The sequence below is a fragment of the Centroberyx gerrardi genome, chromosome 6 (assembly GCF_048128805.1).
Source record: "Centroberyx gerrardi isolate f3 chromosome 6, fCenGer3.hap1.cur.20231027, whole genome shotgun sequence".
NCBI classification, from domain to species: domain Eukaryota; kingdom Metazoa; phylum Chordata; class Actinopteri; order Beryciformes; family Berycidae; genus Centroberyx; species Centroberyx gerrardi.
The window spans coordinates 12,547,140-12,571,719 of record NC_136002.1 but is presented as its reverse complement, the minus strand read 5'-3'; the positions used below and the strand labels follow the sequence as shown (position 1 = coordinate 12,571,719).

Genomic DNA, 24,580 nt, shown 5'->3' with positions numbered 1-24,580 from the left:
TCTCTGCTGTAGCATCATATCCTCTTCCAGTGGCAAACTGGGATAAAGAAATGGCCCTGGAAATTTGACCCGAACTGTCCCACCACAACTGACCCACAGATACTCCACCCACTGCCCCGCTTCTCGAGAACAAACTATTATTGTAGCCTACTTTTTTAGAATCTTTAGTTGGGATTTTATTCAAAATATCCAATTCAAAATATATCGTCACATCTTGGCAACTTGGGGATCATAAAAAATCCTGACTCTTCCTGTCATATCTCCCCCCTCGTTTATATCGTTCATGCGCGCTGAACTCGTAATTCTGATATTTCCGACAGGCACCCGAAGGCAGCATAATGTTCATTTGTTAGGTCGACTCGGTCGCAAATTTATGCGCAACACAATCAGTCTGCCATTGTCAGCTACAAAGTAAAGTTGGCAGGGGGAGAAAGATGGACTCGTGAGACGTGATGAACACACACTCAGGTCAACCAGCCCACTGGGAAAACTCCTGCTACTCCAGATGGCCAGCCCACCCCTGCCCTCGTCTTACCTTCCCTTCTATCACTCTATCTATTCATTATTGGAGAAAGAGAGCTGAACAGAGAGGAGAGGAGGTAGATTGCTACTGACAGTAAGAGGAAACAGAGCCGGAGGATACCACTGTGCCTCTGTGGGAACCTCTTCTTAGAAAAAGCTGTTTTTCTAAGAGCCTTATCCCATTCCACACCCAGTCATTTTCTCTCCTGTTCCCACTTTCCCCTTTCTTCCCATTTTTCTGCTCCCGCTTCCTCTTTTCTCTGTCGCAAACAACATGCTTTTAGGTGTGAGCAAGGTGTTTAAGGTGATGCAAGATAATGAGGTGTTAAAAAAAAACGGGCCGATTGCTGCTTGCAGCTTTCTCGAGAACCGCTCGTGCCCGTAGTGCAGCTTTCTCGAGAACCGCTCGTGCCCGTAGTGTAGCTTTCTCGAGAACCGCTCGTGCCCGTAGTGCAGCTTTCTCGAGAACCGCTCGTGCCCGTAGTGTAGCTTTCTCGAGAACCGCTCGTGCCCGTAGTGCAGCTTTCTCGAGAACCGCTCGTGCCTGTAGTGCAGCTTTCTCGAGAACCGCTCGTGCCCGTACCACTCGTGCCCGTAGTGCAGCTTTCTTGAGAACCTCTCGTGCCCGTAGTGCAGCTTTCTCGAGAACCGCTCGTGCCTGTAGTGCAGCTTTCTCAAGAACCGCTCGTGCCCGTAGTGCAGCTTTCTTGAGAACCGCGTGTGCCCGTACTGCTTGAGCCCCGCTGCTGCACAGAGCGCTTGTTTATTCAAAGTTTAGTAATATTGAACGTGTCGCGTGTCCAAATTGCACCAAATCCAACACTGCACATCCTTGGGTCCCCAGCAATACACCCGCCAAGTGTGAAGTCGATCGGACGAATGGTTCTCGAGATATGCGAAGGACAAACACACACACACACACACACACACACACACACACTCACTCACTCACTCACTCACTCACTCACAGACAGAGATTCTTCGCTTTATAGTTAGATGTTAAAGGTTTAAGTTTTTTTTTATAGTTTATTCTATTGATCTAATACTCCTCTAAGGACGTTCAAAAGCAGCAGCCTTCTGTTACGCTAGTCAGTGGGGGTATGAAATTTAATCTGTCAAGAGTATCAAACCTACTCCACATACTTCCAGAAGCTGTATTACAAATAGACTTTGTTTTGGTCCTCACTTCTGATTGGCTGAGTCACATTCGAAGCTGTTGTGAAATACCCAATAATGGGTATTTTAACGCAACCATTTAATTTAAAATCACCACTGTTACTAACGTGTCGCTTAGCAACCACTTTGTTTAGCTAGTGTACAAGAACTAGATGGACAAATTATGGTTATTACTGAATAGAAAATGAAAGATTCCATTTGAACATTTGCATCCTTTTTTATTACAGTGGTGTGTTAGTGCCGTTTTATAAAAGCAATAACCCACAAAAGCCATGCTTTACAGTCATTTTATAACAGCTAAGAGGCATTGTTAGGCATGATGCAAAGCAGATCTATTGTACTAAACTAAGAATAGACAAACCATTTGAAAGGATCTCCATGGGAGTCCTTGATTCCAAGGTAAAACAATATTTTAAATATTCATAAGCCATTATAAGGCTTCATAAGCACATTGTGTGCACTTTCTACGTGAATTATAGCCTAATAGTTAGAATGGGAATGCAATAGAAAATAGTATTGTACAACAGCTAGTTTCAGCCAAGCAATCTGATTGGTCGAAGACATGATCTAACCACACTGATAATTCCTATACAGCACAGCTAGGCACTTTTCATACAGTGAACATACCAACACATGTACTGCATGAAACATTTTCTTCAAAGAAGTGTTCATAACAAAGACTTAAAAAGAGGAGAAAAGTAGAAAGATTGCTGACTATCTCCCTGGTCGAGTTGACATAGCAACCACTAAAGCACAGTGACAATATGTGCAATAGAGTTGAATAAATCATCTCAGTTAGTAGGCACAGGACTCTTGGTTTGAGCCTGGGAGGAATACTCACCACAAAGCGTAAATTATATCTGTAACACAGGAAACGGAGATTAAAAGCTCTTTGCCACTTACCATGATCTCCATGGCCGTCCACCGGGAGGTTCCCCAGTACATGGACATGCCTTGGTTGATCACATAGGTCATGGCCCGCACAATCTCTGGAAAGACATACACACGATCATATACATATCAGTCAGCTGGATCAACAGAGATGAATTGATTTGATTTATTGATTGATTTATTAATTCAATCTCTAGTAAGTCTTCAGTTCAGATTTGTCTTTCAGCTGTAGCTGCTCAACTCCACATTCAACTCATCACGACAACAGAAATCAATCATTCAACCTTTATTTATAAAGCACATTTCGTGCAAACAAATGCAATGCACTGCGCTTCACATTAAAATTAATAAAATACAAATAAAACACATTCAGAAGTTTTTGAAGACCCAACAAAGTGGAAAATGTTTTTTGCGTTGCTCTGCTATGTTGCTGAACATAAGGCACAAAAAATTCACACACTAAAAACATTTAGTAGAACGTTGTACTGAAAGCAGCATATTTTCTGCATTTTCTTATTTTCTGCACTCTCGTTAAAATACTCTGTTTTGATGACTCATCTTACTTTTGGGAAAGTTAACATTTTGATTGACGTCTCTAAACACGCCTGAAATGCCGCGCTGAAGGCTTGTTTCCAAGGCAACTTGATGTCAGAATTTGACAGTTGATAATTTCCACATGTTAGCATGCTTGTAATTGCCAAAAACAAAATGATCCCAGTATCCAGTGAGTTTGCTGATGAAATGTTTTGAACTACAGTAACATTTCACAACTTCTTTGTTTTACCTGCCAGGCTCTTCAAACACAGTCATTCAGTGATTGTTCAGGATTTGGCTAGTACTGTCTGGGGTAATACCGCCTTTTTTGAGACATGGGTCCTATATCATTTTTATCTTAATGCAGTAGGGATTAATACTGGGGTTGGAGTCAATTCACTCTCAGTTCAGCATATAGATTAAAACCATAATTCACGCTGTAATGACAGAGAATTAATTGTCAAAAAATTCTTTATAGACTAGACTTGATGTGTCAGAATGGACAGAGGAGAGATGATTATGTGAAGGCCAAAACTTCCAATTGATTCATACTTTTTGCACTTTTCTGAACTATGTCTCTAGGGAGCACCAGGAAGTAACTTCCCAACAGGATAGGAAAGACCTTGCAGACTGTATATTAAACTTGAGCAATCTTCAACATTCAGAGCCATGCAGTAGGGACCCTCAAAGCAACTTCTTCTCAGGAATTTATCATATATAAAAGGTCAGTCCTTGAGGTTGTAGTCTGCATAAAGAGAGCAGGAAACTGAACTGGGGCTGGAAGAGAAACTGATTGCTTTTCTGAACACCAAGAATGGATCATGAGGTTAGAGATCACCAGGCACCAGCTTGATGCGACTGGCCCGCAGGACAACCTGTCACAGCGGGTAACAGATTCTGATGGACAATAGCCAAGCCCCATGAAAAGGCAAGGCCAAAGAGAAAGAGACGCGGATGAAATGCAGAAGCAGAAAAGAGAGGAGGTTTAAAAAGATAGGATGAGAGAAAGACAGAATGAGATGGCAGATGTAGGTAGAATGAGAGTTCATGAATGGGTTTACCAGCAACAAGAGTCAAAAAGAGCAAGAAAACAGAGGAAAAGCAAAACAAAATGCAAAATCTGACCTAAATATTGGAACCTCGTAGAACAGCAACTTCTTTATTTTATTCCACAGTTTTGCGATGCACCGATGAGGCAAAAAAAAAGTCTGCGGAGGCCACCCAGCTCCTCAAGTCTTTCTTACCTGCTGACGTCTCGTCACTGATCCCTAAAGACTGCAGGGACAAACTAACAAGCTCACATACTAAAGCTCTCTGATCACATTCAAGCCAGTGCATTTTTAATGAAGCAATTAGCTCCAACACTGCTGACTATGTGAGCCAACGGCAGTCAGGGCCAACAAAAACTCAGATTACCACTGTCATCAGGGTTATTCATCATCGCCCTGTGCTCAGTCCAATTATATTATAGCCTTTCACAGTGGCAGATAAAGGCTGCTGTATTTCAGGCAGCCTAACTGGTTCTTGGCAAGGCCACAGAATGTGAGGGATTACCAGGTCAAAGACAACATTGACAAAAAAAGAGAAAAGATGGCAGTACAATCACGAAGAAGAAGAAAGAAGAAGAAGAAGGAGGAGGAGGAAGAGAAGTTAAGGGAATACATATGCATACAACTTCAAGCAGACTAAAAAGACTGTAGAAAGAATGTAGGTTTTCTTTTTCCCCTTCCCTTGTTTCAAATAGAACAATTTGGTAACTGATAATTATCAACCTGAATCACAGATGCCTTAGTAAATTCCACCCTGCCAAGAGAAATAACATAGTACTAGACAAGTAAACAATTCTGCCTCCTTCCTCTCTCTTTCTGTTCCTGCCTTCCTTTCCATCCCTCTCCCAGCCCTCTCGCCTCCCAACTCGCTCTGTGTCTCCGGCGCCAGGCTGTGATAGCGCTCGCATTTCTGCTGCTCGCCTCAATTTCCCAACAACACAACAGAAGAGCGAGGGAGAGGGAGCGCAAAACCAGTGGGAGGGAGGGAGAGAGATAAAAGAGCTCAGAGTTGAAGGAATACAGGAAGTAGAAAAATTGGAAATGAAGAGTGTACAGATGGGAGGAAGAAGACAGAGTTGAGGCGGTGAGACAATGGAAATATGGAAAGATGAGAGGGTGCAGGAAAGTGTAAAAAGTGAATCAAAGTCTGACTATGTGTCTGCAAAATTATATTTCATGCCGATCGCTTTGCTGCAAATTGCTTGGCGAAGACAAAATTATGAAACACAAAACAGATGTCAGAAAAAGAAAAAAAAAGACACCTGAAGATATCTTATTAACTCCAATAATATCCCTTACTAAGCACTGCTTCCAGACTAGCAATCATCATTATGCAAGCATTCATATCAAATTTTTGAGATAGTGGATATCTCATTTTGAAATGAAACTCTCAGCCTCTCTACTGTATACTGAAGTGACTTTGTCCAGTGAAATTGAAGCCCTAGCTCAGCCGGCACCTGCAGCGTTCAGGCGCTGCCTGAACTGAGCCCAACAGCTGCTGCTAATTCAGCACCAGAACCCTACCTGAGCTACGCTATCTGTGTGTGTGTGTGTGTGGGAGTAGAACTAGACTCAGGTAGCAGTCTACTCTTCACAAAAATGGCACTCACATTACCAGCTATCCTGAAATACCCTCTCACTGAAAAACAACAGTACACTCACTGACAATGAAAAATTCACTGCATTCTGTTTCAGGCCAAGGTTTCCTCCGGATATGAAATATTATTTTGTTGTTTTCTGACTTTCTGATTTGTCTTGCAGCTAGTCTCCCTCGAGCCATTGAATTCCATATTACCCCCCCCCCACACACACACACACACACACACACACACAAATACACAAATACAGACACACAACAGGAACACATCAACCCTAGATGGGTTGGTCGAGTACTCACTCAGAAGGTTTTAAATTTGCTGTTTTATGTTAGCATTGTTTTTCATTATTGTGCGTATTGGTATTTTTGTGCACATGTATAGATATCTAAGCAGTTCATTCATCACAACTTCATACATACAGAGCTTACTAAAGATTCTAATAAAAACTGTAAACTTTTATGAAAAGCAAGTAAAAAAAAAAAAAATGCTTTGCTTCTCTGCTGCCATCCTAGCAAAGGGAACACCTCATTTAGAAGAAAAGGGAATGTGACGTGATATTGACGTATTGATGTGCTGACCTTTTGACATAAAACAAATTGAAGGTTCTTTAGTTCAATCATCCAGCCCATCCATCACCAAAACCAATGACACTGACACCCAACATCTCAACACTCAGACACTTTGACCTCAGGATGAAGGCTAGATCAAGCGTGTAGAGCATCAATCACTTTTGTTTGACCTTACTAGTGACAATTGATTTGATTGGCTACTTAGTCATGATGCTGAGTGCTGATAGGCTGACTCACCCTCCATGGGGGTATTGGTGTCTGGACGGTTGGCAAAAACAACGTCTACATACTCCAACTGCATCCTCTGTAGAGAGCCCTTCAAACCTGAGAGAGAGGGAGATAGAGAGAGAGAGAGATGGATGGATTCCCTGGTGGTTGAGTTCTTTTTTTGCATCGATCTTTTATGTGTAGGTGTGTGTTTGTCTGCCTTACCTTCAATAATGTGTTTCCTTGATAGTCCTCTCTCTGTCTCTGCTCTGATGGGACAAACATAACCATTAAACCATTGATGAGCTCACCATAAATCTGTCTGTACAGAGTGTGTGTGTGTGCGCGCGTGTATGTAACGAGTATGTAGTAGTTTGCATTCCCTGTGCATGTGTTATTCTTCAGACAAGGTCGTAGTAGAAAGATCAACAGTTATATGTGTGTATACGTGTTTGTGTGTGTCAGTGTGTGTGAGCGTGATGCATATTTATGCAGGTGAGCTGGTCTAATTTATTGTGAACTTGGCAGCTCCTGCTTGCAAGGTGTCATGTGAATAACAATGTAAATGTGTGAATATACAGTGTGAGTGGGTGTATATATTGAGTGTGTGTTTTGTGGGTGAGACTCTTTGTGGATGTGCATGTGTGTATGGCAATCAGACCTGCGTCATATGTGCTAATTAATTTTAGCGTTTGTTTTAACCTTCTTAAAGCAGCATATGACATCAGTCAAGTTATCAATCACAGAAAAGTATATTAAGTTTACTTGATATTAAATTGATACTAATATAAATTGTTTGAAGTTTCTGGCACTCATTCTATTGTCAAGCTCCACTCATCTGGTTCGCCAAGCAGAATAAAATTCCTTTTCAAGCACAATTTGACCCCGGCCGGTGACATACGACATCAGCATGCCATCATGCGTATCAGGCCGCTTTATGTAAGTATGAGTCAGTGTGGTCTCTACTGTTCGTCAGCGCGCTCCATCCACACTCTCTTCCCTTCCTGTCCTGGAGGGGAGGGATGGAGGGCTGAGGATTCCTGACAAGAATGAGGGAGCGCTCAGGAAAGGAGAGAATAACTTCATCCTTATCACCAGTCCCAGTTCCCTCTGAAAACCCTTACAGCCTGTGTGTGCGTGTGTGTGTGTGTGTGTGTTATAAAAGAGATTTCTTTTTTCCCCCCAACTCCCCAGATTCAGCGGAGGAATTGGTTGCTCCGTTGGTTGTTCTTGTGACAAGACGATGTTGCTCAGGGTATTACATAGAAAAATTGCCAAGAAAAACTTTCTATGATTGTGGGAGGCTGAACTTTTTATTGCCTTGGGTGATGTACTGAAGGTGACAAAATACAAAAGCACTTCATATAATTGCATGATTGATACATTAGATTTTTGATCAGTTATTGATATGGCTGATTATCAATCCAGTGTTGTTTTGACTGAGTCCACTGAGCAGGGGCTCTATGGATCGCATTGTCCACTTTATGGTCGCATCATGGTTACATGGTGAAAGTGTGCTTTTCTTTTGATATGCCATCAATACATTTAACAATATGCCTTTAAGATTGCTTACTTACTTTCCTCCCCAATACAGTTTAGTTGTAATGACCAAACTGGATCGCCTAAGAAAAGACAGAGGAAGACACAGAAAGAGAGAGGGAAGACAGAGAACGATGATGAATAGATAATTAGCTAGCTATTAGTTAGCAAAGTGCATTGCACTCTTATTGAGACATATAGAGGCTTTGCAGCTGCATCACCAACCTCCTAGCAACCACATCTGGCTCCAACATGAAAGCACTCACTAACAAAGGCTCATTTGCATTCTAAAAGAGTTTAATGAGAGTGAACTCCCTCCTGTCCTCCATCCTCAAACAGCACGTACAACAGACGTCAATATGTCACCCACATATTTGTGGAGACATTTTGGTGACAACCTGTTACTCTGTTATGCTGACTGTTAAATCATTAAAATGTAATTCTCCACCTATTCTTCAGCAGCACAGATGTGACGGAGCAGACATGATTTCCGCTGTTATCACATTAAAGAGCATAAACTCAACAGATTATTTTCCTACAAGTGCCGGTTACACAGTTGCTAATTGAATGTTGAGGATGTCTCCAACAGGGACGGGTGTCTGCAACTGTTGTCACATGTCACAAAGTGATGCATGCGTTTCCATTGTGCATTCAGTCTCAGGCTTTTATATTGTGACAACTGAGAGAAATCATCTTTTCCACAAAAAAAATGCTGTATGTATGCTCCATGGTCATTGTATGCGAATTTCATTGAGCTTTTGTTCCACTATAAATTCTGTGTCAAATTTGAAACAACAGTAAAAAGTGGCTCATCATTACTCAGGACAGCTTGTTCTTTCCTATACTTACAAATCTGTTCTCTCCAAACTAATGACGTGACGTTGAATTGAATCAGAGACTCAGCTGTCAGGTTCGGCATGTCTTTACTGCACCAATATCAACCGCCTACTGGTGTAATGTAGTCAGCTCAGTGCATGACACTGAGTTACATAATGATGGAACAATTAGCCAGCGCAGGGAGAATAGACTACAGACTAAATATTCTCACATTAGAACAACTCCCTACTGGCACATTAAAAACAGGACTATGTTACAGTGACAGAGAAACGGTGACATATAAAGAATTCATTTGCAGTACACACAGAGATGGGTAGGTTACTTTAAAGATTTCCATTACAGTAACTAGTTACCTCATCAGAATTGTAATCAGTAACATAATCCAGGGGAAGTTCAGGAAATTTATTTCAGGTTTGCATACAAATACAAATGTTCTTCTGTGCTGCATTTTACAAAGACGTAGAACGCCTGTCTCTATTTAAATAGCCTTCTGAGTTTCTCGCTTTCACTTTAAAAGTATTCCCAGAAGTAATCCTCAAATTTATCAAGTATCTGTAATCAGAATACATCATTTTCTTTAGGTATCGTAACAGAATACAGATACAAGTATTCTGTTATTACCCAACCCTGAGCACATAAAGAAACATGCACACAAACAAATCCATACTGTCGGCATAAAGTGGCCATGTACAGGCATGAACACACACACACACACACACACACACTCTCTCACTCATACACCTGTGCATGCACACACACACATACATGTGCCTCTTCTTCATTTGAATTTCCTTTGATGGTAACTCTGTCCACCCCCTGCCTGACCAAGTTGATCAATAATGAAAAGTTCACATGTTTAAATATCTCCATAAAGGGAATATTTGAAAACTTGTGGAAATAGAAAATGTCTAAAGTCAGAATTCTGTAGCTGGAAACATCTGTGATATGGTCCCGCACTGTGAGGCACAGTGTGTGTGTGTGTGTGTGTGCGTGTGCGTGTGCGTGTGCGTGTGCGTGTGTGCGTGCGTGTGTGTGTGTGAAAAATACTGCAAATTAGGAATCTAATCTGATTTGAAGAAGTAAAAACAAATTGCTGACTTGGCAGAGATCAAAGTGGCTGTCAGTGTCATCAGCAACAGTCACCCTTACCTCCAGCATTTCTTCTTGATAATATTTCCTAGAATGATTTCAGCCCTGCAAGGCAACAGAAATGAGGTGGCGTTATTAAGTCACACACAGAATTCATAAACACTCCCTCCGCAATCAGTCCCTCAGTTCACTGTCACTACACAGCCTCTAGCATGTGAAAACATGGCAAACCAGAAGGCCTGTGTGTTTACCAGAAAGGGCGGCTAGATGCCAAACAATCAGAGTCTGCTCTGATGCCACAAGCACTTGCTGACAGTGATTTCTGTACATGTTTGTCTTGATTTTGCATTTTATCACTGATTTATTTTTTATTCTGGTAGAATTTTCAACCAGGGCATCTACGGAAAATCACTGACATGGTCAATCTGAATGGGATTAACAGTAGAAAGGCTAATGAGATTTAAAAATTAAATTTCTCCAGCATTGTACATGCACTGTACTCTCTCTTCCATGACTTTTCCTAAATATTTCAGCTTGAAATTGGTTGACTGCTGAGACAATAATTACAGTCTCCTGACTTGCCCTGATAAAACTAATGCAGTCTGGAAAGGTGTTGTGCAGCAATTCTTTCCCCAGGCTCCAGACTCTCTGTTTAAATAAAGATATCTGATTGATTCTGTTGATTAGTTTATGGCAATGGTTCTCAGCTTTTTCAGAACTGGAATGCAATTTGAAAATCCACGACATTCCAACTTATTGATTGCTTAAAAAATGTCACATAAAATTGTGCAGCTAGTATAATTCTAAGATAAATCCAAAATGGTAGATAACTCCAAAATGCATTATTCTGCAGAAAAGACACGCAACTGGAACACACTGTGTTTTAATTAATTTGGTCAAATGTTTTTGGTTTTTGTTTGATCTTCATATTTCATATTTCACTTCATATTTGAACAATATCTCAAGGCACAGCTCACTCCAGGCAGAACAATGAGCCACAACAACCAACTGGTTTATAGAGCAGATTCCAGCCTCAAGAAAATTTTTAAGAAATGTTTTAACCATTTATTTTAAAAGCAGTGACTTCATGCTGGTCCAACAAACAAGTCTAATGTAAGATGGAACCTTTTAGATTTTTTTTGTAAGTATACAGTTACAAATTGCATGACAGCCTTCTGGTTGTGTGGAACGAGTTGGAATCAGCCTGTATGAAATCTTCAGGCTAAAAAACCAATGATAAAAATTCTTCCTCAAACCACAGTGGAGCCAAACCTCTGCACCCCATCACTCTGAATAATGAATAGGTTTCTATGAGACATGCAGTACTCTGCTCTATTCTACTGTACACAAAACTAGGCTTGTATGACACTTACTTGCCACCTGCATAGACCTCAGCTGTGTCGAACAGGTTGACTCCACCCTCATATGCGATAGTCATCAGCTGCTCTGCAACCTGGCAAGAGGTCACACACACACACACAAACAGACACATGTTTAAAATCGTTGGATTTTGCTGAAACTCAGGGGAATGATGCATCTCACCACTGTGTTCTCAAAATTTTTGACAAGAAATGATGCATCCCAGCGCTGCATTCCAGCATTCACTGATTGGCGCAAGGGGAAACTACAATTACAGCTCAAAAAAAGGTGACATGTTTGTTACTGATTGGCCCACAGGGGGACTACATCATTGCCCATGCCCAAGGAAGCGGTCATTAAAGCTACAGTGCTGCAGAGTGCTGGCAATCAATATTTTTGCTGTTTCACATTTTCACAGCTGTGGCTACCCAATACTTTGCCAAAACCTTCTTCAGATAAAAGTGATGAAAGATGCATGTTGTCACTGCGTCTGTGTCTTCAGCACCGTGGGCTCTGATGGAGCTTGGCCAAAGCAGAGCTCGTTTGTTTGTAACTCTCTTCATAATACAGACCTTATTGAGCAAGTGGGACCACAGTGTAATCATCTGTGAAAAATCATTTGACTCTGTGATCTAGTGTCGACTCATTCTTTCTTTAGTTAATAAATACTCATGCTCGATGTGTGTGTGTGTGTGTGTGTGGTGTGTGTGTACAGGCGTGCAGACGCTCATCCATATTTGTGCAGACATGGAGACCATAAATCATCAGATCCGGATCCAATTTTCTCAAGGCGAGCTTTACTGCATGGGGACTGTAAGTGAATTTGCCATAATTTCCCTCTGGAGCTTAGTGTGTGCATGGGTTTGTTAGTGAACGTGTGGGGAGAGGAGAGTGTGTGTGTGTCCACATATACTTGTGTTTGTTTTTACATGTGCGTATGCAATGTGCATGTATTTCGGTTTCTCTCTGTCTGCCTTTGTGTGTATGCATGTGTTCATGTATGCAAAGAGATATAGACAAAGAGGATGTGTGCATGTATGTGTATGTGAGTGTGGATGTGTGTGTGTGTGTCTCCTTTCCAGTTCATGTGGTGGCAGACAGTGGAGGTGTTGTTTCTAGAAGAATTAGATAATCTCTCCTCTGAGAATCTCCTCAACCTTTTCTCTGCAACCATTGCCGCAAGCTGGGCAGCAATCCAACCCTACCTCGTGTGTGTGTCTGCGAGCGAGCGTGTGTGTGTGTGTGTGTGTGTGTGTGTATGTGTGTGTGTGAGTGCCCCTGTGCTTGTTTGGGTAGACTTGTCTGTCTGTGTCTCTGTGTCTGCGTCTGTACTTGTATCTATAAAACAATGGATGTCCCTGAGTGTGTTTATGTGGAGACAAGATGTGAGAGAGGAATGATGGATGACACCAGAGGATTGCAAGGTTTAGTTTAATTAATTTAGCAAATCAGGTACGACAAGATAACACAAAATATTCATAGGAAAGCATTGTGCAGTTGAGGTTAGAGGCTGCAAAGGGCCTAGAGGCTCCAGAAATGGGCTAGTGACCATAAGGTTGCCAGTTCAAATCCCCAGACTGGCTTGAAAACATATCGGTTGGGAAAGTGAATGACTAATGCTCTGCCCTCCATAAACAACTACAGCTGAGATTCACTTGAGCAAAACCTCCAACTGCTCCAGTGAAGCTGCACAGTTGACTGGTTATAAGCATTGTGCAGGTGAACAGTGGAACACTGGTTATACTGGTGAGGAACTGGAGGTGGGGAATGTGTGTAACTGCATGAATGTGAAGCAGGGTGGAACAGAGCAAGCTCAGTTAAATTTCCCTGGATAAAGGTAATAAATAATTTCCCCATGGGGACAATAAAGTATATCGCATGTTATATATAAAACTGCAATAGTATATTGGTTATATGTGGATATGTCACTGTGCGAGCGAATGCGATCACAACACAACTTACAGCATGTCGTCTGTTACTTCTGCCTTTCACAAACAAGGAAGTGAGATTTTAATGATTTCCAGGTTAGCATAACAAAATACTGATACTGTCTCCAGTGTTGACCAGATACCTCCGAATTCATTTGGAGATATGACGTAATGACATTAGATGCAGATCCAGTGCTTTTAGAAAGTGAGGGAGGAAAAGAAAGGAAAGAGGGACCAGTGGCTACATTTCATAATGGCTGGTAAGCCTCATTCAATCTCCAAGCCCCGGACTACCATTAAGGCAAACAGAGCAGAATGAAGAGACAGAGCTGGATGATGGAGAGGTCAGTTAAAGAAAGGAGGGTCAGTTAAGGAGAGAAGGGTTCAGAAGAGAGGGACGGACGGTGGAGAAAATGAATAGCATGTTCTTTCTCTAACTGGTCTCTGCGGAGCCGAGATGGGAAACAATCTCTGTCACAATTGTTGGGGGCACTGGAGGGTGATTTTCAATAAAGTGAAGGGGGGGGGGGGGGGGGGGGTGGCTGAGAGATATTTCAGAGAGGTAAGAAAATGGAAGGAGAAATGGAAGGGACAGAGACAGAGAAACAAAGAGAGAGAGAGGGAGGGGGTACTGGAAGGATGAGGGAAATGTGTAGAGTGAAAGAATGCAGACAGCAGTGAGAATTTAAGAAAGAACACCAGAGCAGAGTGGTTAAGAGATGAGGTAAGCAAAATAAAGTAAAGTAAGTTGAAAGAAGCTTTTCAGGGGTGAGGTAAGGTGAAGTGAAGTGAGGCAACAAATGATAGAGAGAGAGAGAGAGAGAGACAGAGCTGAAACAATGTAATTTTTTTTAAAGGTGACTCTTTGGCTTTTTGTGATCGCCCATTCATATTGAGCCTCATGATTAACTAAAAGGTCAATTACTGTTATGGGCTGCTTATATTGAAATTCACAAGGTCAGAAAGATTGCAGTGGTGAGAAATCATCATCGCTTACTTGCACTATATTTCTGCCCATTTTGGATGAATTTAATGAGACCCCTGAAAATGAAAATGCCCTGCAAATGGTATAGTAATTTTTGGAGGTAGAGCATACATTTTTATAACAATCTGTCTGTTATATATACCCACATCCACTCATGCACACGCACCTCTACCTTCTCCTATGGGACAACTTTGAGTCATTGTAAAGTTTTGCTGAATTCTGCATGGGTGGCTATGCTGCAGGCTTGTTTCTTTGGTTGCTGGGGCACAAAAGGTGAAGGAGAATTTCCATACAGTGGCATGGAATAGACATAATGAGAGAGCTTTAGAGAGATAGAGAGTTTTCTCTCTCACAACCCCAGAAACAAGGCCGAAGTACTGTAATAACCTCCTACACGCATCACCCACACAACCATGCAATGATTTTATGACTGTGCTTTCCCCTTTACGCTTGCTATGCCACAGTTAGCATCTACAGGAGACGCTTGCTTCAAATTCACTTTATGAGCTATGGATCCACTTTTGGCCTTTTTGAATGAGTAAGCAATGATGACTTGCTACCGCCATCGCTAACTCTTCTGACCTTTCTCTGTCTGGGCCCAGACAAGACGGAAGTAGAGACAAAGACAGAGTTGTGTGTGTGTGTGTGTGTGTGTATGTGTGTGGCCCCCATGCAGGTCTGCTGTAGTGTCTAACCATGTGTTTTTGTGCCAGAGCTGTTGTCCATTCCTTAATGAGGACAGGGACACTGAACTACTGAGGGCATGCAGTATATTTAGGGTGCATTTGATAACCATGACATTGAACAAGGGACATTCAGGGCATTGGGGGACTTTTTAACCCTACAGCACAACATGTGATGGCAGTTAGCCGGTGTGGAGCAGCTTCAGGTCGCATGTCCACCGGGAACCTCTCTTAGCAGCGCTGGCTTCTTTTTCTTGTTATTTTCAGTGGCAAGGATGCACTTTTGTGTGTTTCCAAAAGCCGTGAGAGCTTAAGCATTTTATCTACACTCAGAGGACAGAGTCAACTCAACCTTTAGCAAAAGAAACATTTGAAGTAGGTTTTCTGCTGTCACACAGCAGCAGCGTTAGTAGCAGTGACCAGCGCTTCCCATATGAATCTCAGCTCTGCAAGCTAAAACAGAGCAGCCTGGTGGACATAAGGGTGTGACTGATACCAGTGACATTGAATTAGGGACATGCAGAGTAATGGAGGTGGGGGTTGCTAAGCTTAGAGCATACCATGTGAGTTGATGGCAGTGAGCTAGTAAGTTGGTATGGTAAGCCTTAAGGTAAGAGAAATAATACTGTTATATAAGCTTACTGTTTCTCTGCCCTCCAGGGTTAGCTCTCTTCTGTCTAAGTGTCACTCAAAGTGTGTGCATGTGTGTGTGCGCATATGTGTGTGCGCATGTGTGTGTGTTGGCCATTGGCAGACCCCAACAGCAACATCAGAGCATATTACAGTTCATCAAAATGGATCAGAGCAAAAGGGACCCAAGTACGCATGCTCACAAACACACACACACACACACTGGGTTGACCCACATGCCCTCTCTGTCCTATGTACCATAAAATTTGAGTCATGTCAAACAATCTGAATCATCGGAGGGAGATTTTAACTTAAAGTTTGTGTGAAGGTTGTTTTGTTTCAATGTAAAATTCATAACATAACATCAACCTTCTCATTATTGCCTGACTAAATATGACAGCAGTAACATTGAATGGTGGTTGAGTTATGCTGTAGGCTAATTCAGCTTGTTGGTGTTAGAAGAGTGTCAGCCAGCCTATGGTCATCTGAACCGAGGTTCAGTGTGACACCACTGAATTAGGGAAAATGGTGTCACACGGGACCCCACATTCACACTGCGCGTGATTCAGTTGACGGGTCGCTCTATTCTGACAGATTGTGGGTAGTGCGAGAGGCTCCGATTGCATCTATGTAGCGGCCTGCAGCTACAAAGTTTTGAACAGGCAAATAATGTGTTTTTCATTGCTTTGGTATTGCCTTTCATAATGTTACATTGTTTTGATTAATTAACATAACTAGCTTGCAAGCTCTAATTAGGCAGCATTAATGTAAAATAGACAGATAAAGATTACTTTACCATCAACTCCAACATTGGATGCAACCGTTCTCCAAACATCGTTTTTGGAACGTTTATTCCTGTAGTCTTTCAAATAAAAGTTGTAGAGAACTGGGAAGCTTTGAATGGCTGTAATTAGCTTCTCGTCTATTTTGCACACTGAAATGAAATCAGACTGGTAGGGCTACAAGGAAGCGTGGCCAACTTTTCTTGGCCGACAAGCTTGTTGACCATCCACACGTTGGCCGGGTCTCCCTGGTCGCTCGGCTCCATCGTATACAGTTGTTGTTGTTGTTCTGATTTTGCCGACATGTTTGGAGCAAAGCACTCATTGCTGTCATGTTTTTGCAAACACAGTGTTTCCAGGACTGTGACATCTTTTTCCTTGGATTTTTCTTTCTGTTGATGAACTTTGAGTTCCTGTAGGTGGCGCTCTTGCCTTTGTCTGTTCAGCCATGGTGGCTATCACTGCCCATGCAAACTACCCAGTTCTTCTATTTATTTGAACATTTATTTATTTGAACACTGTTGCTGCTGCCTGTGTTGGTTTTCTGTTGAGCTGACATCTGTTTCGTAGTTCCATAGTTCCTTCAATTTTTTCAACTTTGTATGATGTGTCGCCTTGTGATTGTTGCAACACTTGACACAATTGACATGTTTAAAGGTTAGTAGTCTAATATTCTGCCACATAAAACATAATTGAAGATTTAAGGTGTGAAGAATGTGTAGTTCTATCATTTGGGCTAGATCATCATGTAAAAATTGGTTGCAGATTCAAACTGTTATCTAGGTTACTTTATTATCAATTTTGATATACAGCTCCTACATGAATTGTAGTTGAGTTGACCTAGATCACCGAAAAGGCAATTAAACAGTTAACTCTCAGAACCATAGAGAAGTCAGTTGAGTTGTCTTCTTTCACCCAAGGAGCACAATTTACTCTATTCATCCTTTTCTTATTCATTTGAGCACCAGTCAATGCTGGGGCCATTCAGCTAAAAAGCTTTTACATAACCTACCGATTAGGCTATGTTTTTATATTCAAACGAAACTTGGCTTGAATTTTCCTGTGTGACCTGTATAGGTTGTCTAGCTACTCATGGTAGGACAATTCATTTCTTTGCAATCATGAAATTAACAAACTAAATCCAACAGGCTACGGCATCAGTTAATGCCCACTAATGAGCGTAATATTAGTGCTTATTTCAGTGTTTGTTTCCTGAGTAACAAAAAAAAGGTTTTCTGTATCAGCAAAAAAAAAAGTTCTGGTCTCCTGTATTGGCGTATTTAGAACAGTTGGCCTGCTAAAACACTATTCTCAGACACTGGCAATGTAAAATGCATCATTTTCTATGCGCTAGAGGATTTTTCCTGAGAAAGACCTACCAGACACGGGTGTTTAGAACAGTAAAAGCTTCCATGAAGTTGGTGCAGGTTGAGTCACTATTGTGTTATCAATCGGCTGTTTATATGAAAATGTTGCCGATTATTACTTTAAGATATGTATGAGCAATAGACAGCTCGTTCTGTTTGATGTGTGTCATCAAGGATAGTCATTTGAAGCTCTCTTCAACATGACTCAAGATTCAATATTCATCTGTTTATTACCATACAAACCGTTTGTGTCAGTGTGTTCAGGAAAGACCCAAAACAGGACACATGAGTACACATATCCATATACACTCATACAGTGCCCATCACTGTATACAACATGATCAATCAATCAGTAAGCAAAATCCAACAAAATAAAAATAAAACTCTGCATGCAAGATATGAGAAAATGTTTCATACCTCATCTGTTATCTGTCCTCCGAATGTCACCCATGTGCCTGGGGGGGGGGGGGGGGTGAGAGAGAGAGAGAGAGAGAGAGAGAGAGAGAGAGAAAGATTTCAATATTAGGAAACATTCCGATCCAGTCTTGTGTGTTAGAGTGTGTGTGTGTGAGTGTGTTTGTGTGAGATCCTGGGGTAAACACTCCTAATCCCCAGGCTGTGAGGCCAGTCGAGGGAGGCTGTCAAGTTCCCAAGAGAAAAATCTGTCCTGTCTAGAGCTGCAGCCCATATACCAAGGGACCACCTTGTGTGTGTGTGTGTGTGTGTGTGTATTTGGGTACCACTTTGCATTTGCTGGCTTCATTGGTGAATGTGTGTCTTTATGTGTTTGTGTGTGCGTTTGTGTCATGCATATTTGTATGACCTCATGCCGTTATCTATTTGTGTACCCTATCTTTATGTATCTGTGTGTGTGTGTGTGTGTGTGTGCATAATAAGTATGCATGCATATAAATCTGAATACATGTTCCTGATTGCCCTGTAAACACTGTTGATAAACCAGACAAAAGGCTAAGCCACGCGAACCAGAGGAGACACTAAATCTTCAGCACACTGCCTCACTGAATTATGCATGTAGCGGTGTTGTGGCAGAAAACGCTTCCCATGCAGATTATGACTGGAGTTTTAGCTGTCTAAAACTGTCCCGCTCTGCCAGACAGACAGAGGGAGGAACACCTTTTTATATCAGCAAAATGTCTGGGGCAAGGCTTTACATGGAGCATGGCTTATGTGTGTGTGTGTGTGTGTGTGTGTGTGTGCTGGAGAGTTGCTAGGAAATCTGGGCTGCCTGACAAAATATGACGCAGGCCACAAGTCTGTATTGCAGTGAAGTGGTTGAAATTTAGCATTGTTTATCACCTTTTTACTAAAAGGTAGAAGGACATTCCAGAAAAACTGATAATATTCCACAAAATGGTTGAACAAAGACTTTATTGACTGTCAAGTTTTTGTACCTTAAACTTTTTTATCCTAGATGTTGAATACAAGAACCAGAACATTTTCCTCAACCAACTCAGACAAGGCAATTTGATGTTAGCTTGGAATTACATTTGCCCTTATCTTGAGAGCTCATAACGTACAACTTTTGGAGAGCTTTTGGAGAATAAACAAGTATACACATCCTGTACAGGCCCACGGCACGTGTGTTGAATTCCACTAGCTGCGGCCAGACTAATCCGTCGGAAAACGGACAGAATTATTGACGGATAGATTTCTGTCCATTGGGCTGTTTTGGAATGCCAACATGGCGAGAGGCAGAAATACAGCAGCCTAGCTTCGCTCATAACGGTGCTACTTCATAGAAACAAGTTAAATTCACTTGAACACATTGTTTTATCACTCACATTGTGAGTTTTTCCAGCGGAGGGGATGGGATGGTGTGTGAAATAATAATAATAATCACTGGTTTGGGCTTGCAGAAAAGTCGCTCTTGGACATTTTTAACACCAGTAACTATGGCAACCGCACTAAACTACACTTACGGTCATCATAGATTGCCCTTAATATACAGTATGTGTGTGTGTGTTTCGTGTTCATGATGTGTATCTGTTTGTGTATATGTGCATTTGTGTGTATTTGTGTGTGTTTGTGTTGTGTCTTTTCTATATATGTGTGCAATGTGCATGTGTCGGTGTCCATGTATGAGTGTTGACATTTGTGTGTGTGTGTATGTGTGTGTGTGTGTGTTTGCGTGTGTGTGTGTGTGTGTGTGTGTGTGCAATCAGCCCTCTAAGCTGTCTCCAGCGTGGTGGAACTGTAATCACACATGACGATGGCCAGTCTTGGCTTTGAGCTTTGTGGCCGACCGGGAGGCTCAGCCTGGGATGAAAACCCTGCAGCGCTCCAACGCCAGAGCGACTGCTCTTGTAGGATCGACTGCTCTTGTAGGATCGACTGAGTTTTGTGTTTGATGGGAATTAAGGCCCTGTGAACAACAAGCAGCTCTTTTTCACTAGCAGCTGCTGGTGGAAAGCGCCAGTAGTGGCACTTGATGTTGCTATGCGACAGTAGTAAATCCGTTTGGCTCGTGGTGCTTTTTTCCAGAGCTGAAATGTGCTTAAGTGAACAGGCGCGCTCAGAGCTAAAAACACTTACCGATCCTAGCAGTGTAAATGTCCCTTTCCTTGAACACCACAAGAATAGGAATGATTGGAGCATCTATAAAATCTATATTAAGGGTATGAGGATATGGAGAGAGGTCCTTGATCGACTGGACACAACTCCAACATCTCTTCACCATCCTCTTTCTTTTCTTTTACTCAGTTGCTCTATCTCCTTCCTATTTCTCATCCCGACTTTTCCGTTACCTGTCAAGCACCTAAAAAGAGGGAACGAGGGAGACAAGACATCTCTGACCACCTCCAGATGTGGTTTGAGTTATTGGATCTTAAATGCATCTTGAGTGCATTTGTACCTGGATCCGATCACCCAGGACATGGTGTGAGTCCCTTTACCAGTCTTGACCCAGTCCTGTGCCTGGCTGCCAACATGACAGACGGCACACAATTGATTTGGATGAAGCACAGTATTTCTCCCTGATGTGTGAGTTTAACTGACCTTCTAACTCTTTTTTTCAATTTTTCAGCATGTTGGCCAACAGATAGAAAGGCTGAGTAATAATTTAAACATTGTTGGTTCAATTTCCAGCACCAACAGGAGGGTGTAATCCATCTGTGAGCTGGTGATGCTTGGATGGCTTTTGTTACATCTACTGTGCTGTAAAGTGTCCTTGTGCAAGGTACTAAAGTGCAGGCAACCCTGCAGTTTCACCTCCGTGATGAAATGCATAAATTTACAGGACTATTTATGAGTCTATCCAGGAGAGATATGCGAAAAGGCAAATTGCAGTTTGAGTTGGCACATAAAGGAAACTTCAAATCTGCATCTTCTTCTTATTTGTTTTCCTGCTGCATGACACTGTTTCAAACTATTTTAGGAATTTAGGATCTGTAGAAGATAAATGACTGAATAGAATTTTTTTTTAATTATTTTCACTGAGCAAGAGCCCATTTGGATCTCCTTAATTTTTGGGGGAGAAAAAGCCATAACTCCCATGATTCATTAGTCAAATCCATATACAATTAATGTGATGTACTCCAGTGCTGTCCAGTGTTTTTATGGATAATGCTAGCTGTTCATTTCTCTTTCTTTTAAAGGTTTGGCCAGCGGTTAAAAGGTAAAAGATCAGACAGGTCTTTTCTCAATGTGGTGAAAGGAGAGAGAGAGAGAGATAGAGAGAGAGAGAGAGTGAGAGCGAGAGAGCGAGCACACTTAGCCTACATGCAAAGGTGAATGTGCTCTACCACCCACTCAGGGGATTCAGACTCATTTCATATTCACTTTTCTTTAATTTACATATGTTTGCCTGTCATGTAAACAAAACAGCAGCAAGAAAATACACTGGAGAGAACAACACATTTTGCCACAAGGCTTCATCAGGTTCGCTCTTGCATGTTTGTGTGTTCGAGTTGAGTGTGTGTGTGTTAGAGTAGGTCTTAGAGCAGACGGGGAGCTTAGTGATGTTAATTTAGAGAGCGTGGGACTGAGGGCAGCAATTGGATCATCACATCATCGTATCGGCCATCCATCCACTTCAGCAGTGTCATGTCAATAGGAGAGGAGAGGAGAGGATGGGAAGAGGGAAAGAGAGATAACAGGGGAGCAGGGGGTGGGAGGGGTGGGGAGGGTCAAAACTCTGAAAAAATATCATCTTAACAAATCATTTGGTCTAGAAATGAGTCTTAAAATCTTAGTTTTATTAAGAAAAACTGAACATGTCTGCTAGTGGGGTGAGATCAGTTCACTTGTTTCAAGAATGTTCTTGAATTAAATGTCATTATCATGATCTCATTTCACAATATTGCCACTTGCTTAAAGAAAATTCTTGAAACAGGTGAAACTTCATTGGCAACAAGTGAAATTATCTCATCCCATTGTCATTTTTCAGTAGTTTTTGACTTGTTAAGGTAGAGATTTTTGCAGTGCGTACACATATTTTGTAGACACACACGCACACACACACACACACACACACAGAAACACTATCCTTTGCACCTATTTTCAGTTCTGCAGCCTGGCTAGTCTCTTGTACTGCCTCTTCAAATTCTATTGATTTCTTCATCAAAACGATGCTCCCTTGTCCATTGTTATCTGTATCTGTTTACTGTTATATCTGTATCTGTTTCTGTCTTGTCTCCTTCTGCACCCACATACAATTCAACTCCAAAATCAGCAACCACACCGCAGCTTGTTTTACAAAAGCAATTGCATTTTGAAACAACAACAACCTCTCAGCGATAACTGCAGTATGGAGTATAACTCTACATGTGATGATGTGATGATGTGACAAGTTTGGAGACAATTTTCTGTCAGTTGCTGAGGGGATAGAAGGATTTATCAAGGTGAGGGTTTTTAAGATTATTGTATATGCATTCCTGCTTCACTCAGAGGCTAAAGAGGGTGGAGAGTGAGAGGAGAAGAGAGGGAGAGAGAGAAGGTGACACATGACTAAGGTTGTCGGCCATGTTTGAACCCCTCAGCGCTATGAGTGCATGTACAGTAATGCCCTTCAGGATGCTGATTCAACAGGACACTCCAAAGTTTTAAAGTAGGTAAAAGTAGTAATTTTAAAGGATGAGGTGAAAGTGAAGGGGGGGAAAGAAGATAATTAGCAGGAAGAAAGGAAGATAGATGTGTAGGAGAAGTAGAGGGAGAGGAGCTGCAGTGGTAGTTAGTCCTCACTGCGTCTCTCCTACATTGAAGTGACAGCCATGTGGGGGTCCATCCTCCCTGTGCCTTTTCTACACTGCAGGACTGCAGGATTTTCTAAACAAGGCCTTTTCAGAATGCAGCAACAGTGCCGCATCAGTGCAGCAAGCATTCAGAAAAAAAACAAAAAAAACATTGGCACTCGTTTGACAGCAGCATCTGTGTGGTTGGGGAAGAGAGAGAGAGGAGGACAAGAAGAGATGATGGCGAAAGGGTTCAACACAGAAGTGCTGATGGTTCAGATTATACCACAGATGCTGATCAAGAATTTCTGCATTCGCATTGTTTTTTGTGCTGTCAGCCAATTAAAAAGGGGTGTGCACATGTAAACACAGACACACACGCACACTCACGCCACTCTGCATTTTTTCAACCAATTAGCATTGTTGAAACCAGGCGTATCGACTGCACAGTGAAGCCAGTGCAAAACGCCCCTGCAGTCAATCTATTAGTGGCTTTTAGTGAATAAAATGGTGATTATCAATTCTCTAGAGCAGTAGATTGCCTGTGCTGGACACTCTCAGCGGGAGAGGTCATAAAGTATGCAGATGGTACCATAATGAATTCATCAGTCCATTAATTTATCAATTAATCTGTTCTCAGCATGCCTCTGTGTTGGGAGACAATTCAGCTTCAGTCAATTCAGTTTCAATTCATTCGTGAAGGGTTTTGACATCATTGACAGACTACTGAAAATGTTTCAGTTGTAATTTTCAGACATTTTCAGTTGCATGTGAAATCAATTAATATTAAATGATGCCCCTTTGAAATGTGAAATTCGATTTGTGAATGGAATGGAATTAATTGATATTGAATTGGCTCTCATACTAATTCATACACTACATAATATAGTGAATTTTAACAAGTACAACAGATTACAGAGTGTAGTGGTGAAAAGGTCTCTCAATCTGGAGGGCACTCAGGGAAAAGAAAATGGCTACTTTTACCAGTTATTATGTTTCAAGGCTAGTGTATACTCAAATGAATAGCTTTTGATTGGTGTGTATTTGAATGAAGTAGATAGATCGGTACCCTTTGTGATCAGATGAATGAATGTTATTGATGGTTAAGAATCACATCCTCTTCTGTTGCTGAAAGTAATTTTCACTACTGAACTTTTAACGACAAACTGACAGAGAGACTTGGTGGTGGTATTATGGTATGCCATCCTATAGGGGAGGATGTGTAGGGGTGTGTGTGTGTGTGTGTGTGTGTGTGTGTAATGATGTGAGAACAGATATCCAGGCCAAGGCTGCCTTAGGAGAGATGAGGAGAGGATGCATACACAACCCTGATCATACTTCAAACACCAGACAACAACAAAAACTTCTCTCTCTGACATGCAACCCTATGGGAAGAAGTGTGTGTGTGTGTGTGTGTGTGTGTGTGTGTGTCTATGTGTCAAAGCCCTTCTGATCTTGCCTCAGCACAGAGCTAACCTCTATCCAACCTCCTTTAACCCAATAACAAGCTGTCCGCACCAGCAGCTGGGCCCAGGGAAAACAATTACACATGGGGACAGAGAAGGACGGGGAAAGTGGAATGTGGGGTAGGGAGAGAAAGAGTGACAGGGAAATGTGATTTTCCTTGTTCCATCCCTCCACTCCTT

The 24,580-nt window shown here is 41.8% G+C and overlaps 1 protein-coding gene across 4 annotated transcripts in view; it reads right to left on the bottom strand.

The window, feature by feature from the left end:
- kcnab1a (potassium voltage-gated channel subfamily A regulatory beta subunit 1a) overlaps positions 1 to 24,580 on the bottom strand; it is a 121,323-nt gene that overhangs the window by 4,756 nt on the left and 91,987 nt on the right. For 3 of the 4 annotated variants that reach the window (XM_071898695.2, XM_071898615.1, XM_071898751.1), the window contains exons 3-9: positions 18,163 to 18,200; positions 11,385 to 11,464; positions 10,072 to 10,116; positions 8,124 to 8,168; positions 6,772 to 6,815; positions 6,577 to 6,663; positions 2,602 to 2,687 (exon numbers count right to left, since the gene is read on the bottom strand). In XM_071898695.2, coding sequence (XP_071754796.1) covers positions 2,602 to 2,687; positions 6,577 to 6,663; positions 6,772 to 6,815; positions 8,124 to 8,168; positions 10,072 to 10,116; positions 11,385 to 11,464; positions 18,163 to 18,200 — 425 coding nt within the window. The remainder of the gene's footprint in view (positions 1 to 2,601; positions 2,688 to 6,576; positions 6,664 to 6,771; positions 6,816 to 8,123; positions 8,169 to 10,071; positions 10,117 to 11,384; positions 11,465 to 18,162; positions 18,201 to 24,580) is intronic. The other variant, XM_071898825.1, reaches the window with a different exon arrangement.